Source organism: Protobothrops mucrosquamatus, unplaced genomic scaffold (genome assembly GCF_001527695.2).
Source record: "Protobothrops mucrosquamatus isolate PMUCROS unplaced genomic scaffold, P.Mucros_1.0 scaffold7973, whole genome shotgun sequence".
NCBI classification, from domain to species: domain Eukaryota; kingdom Metazoa; phylum Chordata; class Lepidosauria; order Squamata; family Viperidae; genus Protobothrops; species Protobothrops mucrosquamatus.
This window is the reverse complement of record NW_015393770.1, coordinates 11,784-13,453: the sequence shown is the minus strand read 5'-3', so window position 1 is coordinate 13,453 and position 1,670 is coordinate 11,784. Positions and strand designations below refer to the sequence as shown.

Sequence of the window (1,670 nt, the reverse complement as noted above, 5' to 3'; positions counted from 1 at the left end):
CCTTCCTTCCTTCCTTCCTTCCTTCCTTCCTTCCTTCCTTCCTTCCTTCCTTCCTTCCTTCCTTCTCTCCCCCTCTCCTTCCTCCTTCCTCCTCCCTCCCTCCCTCCCTCCCTCCCTCCACAAGAGCACTTATATATGGCTTCACAGCGCTTTGCAACCCTCTCTGAGCTGGGATTTCGATAAAGGAGTGAGAATTCCTTGGCATTTTGATAAAGGAGTGAGAATTCCTTGGCATTCTGCTGGTATCTCCAAGGAAGAATATTGCGGGTTTTACAATGTGCAGCAGGGGGCAGTGCAGTACTTGCTTTCGTACATAATGTAAAAGTTTGAAGTTGGTCTAACCGGAGAGAGTACAGCCAACTCTTCAACTCTTCGCTTTGAAACACTGCTAGAGAGCCGTTCAGACTCAACTAAGATTCGCGTTTCTGTTTTCACTCTGTTCGTTCGGCACCCTCCTTTGGGGCTCAATCAGCTGATACTTTCTTCTTCTTCTTTTCAATTGCACGGACAGCCTTGCAACCTCTGAAAAACATGGATGCCAAAGAAGGTAAGGCAGTTGCACGTTGTGGCAAACATAGATCCAAGGCCCTTTCACACCGTGAGAATGGGGCCATGACTCAGTGGTGCATTTGCTCTGCATATACAGAGCAATCCGGATGAAATCTGTGGCCCTTCTCTTGCAACAAATGGCCTGGCATTTCTCCTAGGTGTCTCCCCCTGCCTTGATTAGGACACAGAAGTAAGGACAAGGTGCTTTTCCCTCGCTCGGATTAGGCTCCACCCTTCGCTCTTATCTCAAAGCCAAAGCCAAGCAAACAAGAGCCAGCCTTTGCCCAGAAATCATTGAAAACTATTTCATGGGGACCTAACCCTAACCACTTAGGGTTAGGCCCCCATGAATACGAACAACAAAATGGATATCGCCAATGGATTCGTAGCGCATCGGTATGCTTAGGAGGGTGTTGAGTTTTGGAGCCCACCCTATCTATATTTACTGGTAAAATACATGGGAAAATCCCATTGGGGAAAAACCCACTTAGGGTTAGGGTTAGGTCCCCATGAACTCAGAGAGCAAAATGGACATCGCCAATGGATTCGGAGCACATCGGTGTGCTTAGGAGGGTGTTGAGTTTTGGAGCCCACCCTATCTATATTTACTGGTAAAATACATGGGAAAATCCCATTGGGGAAAAACCCACTTAGGGTTAGGGTTAGGTCCCCATGAACTCAGAGAGAAAAATGGACATCGCCAATGGATTCGTAGCACATCGGTGTGCTTAGCAGCTTGTTGAGTTTTGGAGCCCACCCTATCTATGTTTCCTGGTAAAATACATGGGAAAATCCCATTGGGATTTTGCTCTCCAAATTCATGGGGACCTAACCCTAAGCCTAAGTGGGTTTTTCCCCAATGGGATTTTCACTTAGGGTTAGGGTTAGGTCCCCATGAACTCGGAGAGCAAAATGGACATCGCCAATGGATTCGGAGTGCATCTGTGTACTTAGGAGGGTGTTGAGTTTTGGAGCCTGCCCTATCTATATTTCCTGGTAAAATACATGGGAAAATCCTAAGATTTTGCTCTCCAAATTCACGGGGACCTAACCCTAAGCCTGTGGGTTTTTCCCCAATGGGATTTTCACTTAGGGTTAGGGTTAGGTCCCCATGAACTCGG

General features: G+C 47.3%; 1 protein-coding gene across 1 annotated transcript in view; it reads left to right on the top strand.

Annotated features, from left to right (window-relative positions):
• Positions 1 to 1,670, top strand: part of LOC107300686 (CD276 antigen-like) — a gene marked incomplete at its 3' end in the record, with an annotated part of 20,152 nt that overhangs the window by 8,546 nt on the left and 9,936 nt on the right. Inside the window, exon 4 of the mRNA XM_015829992.1 lies at positions 512 to 598. Coding sequence (XP_015685478.1) covers positions 512 to 598 — 87 coding nt within the window. The remainder of the gene's footprint in view (positions 1 to 511; positions 599 to 1,670) is intronic.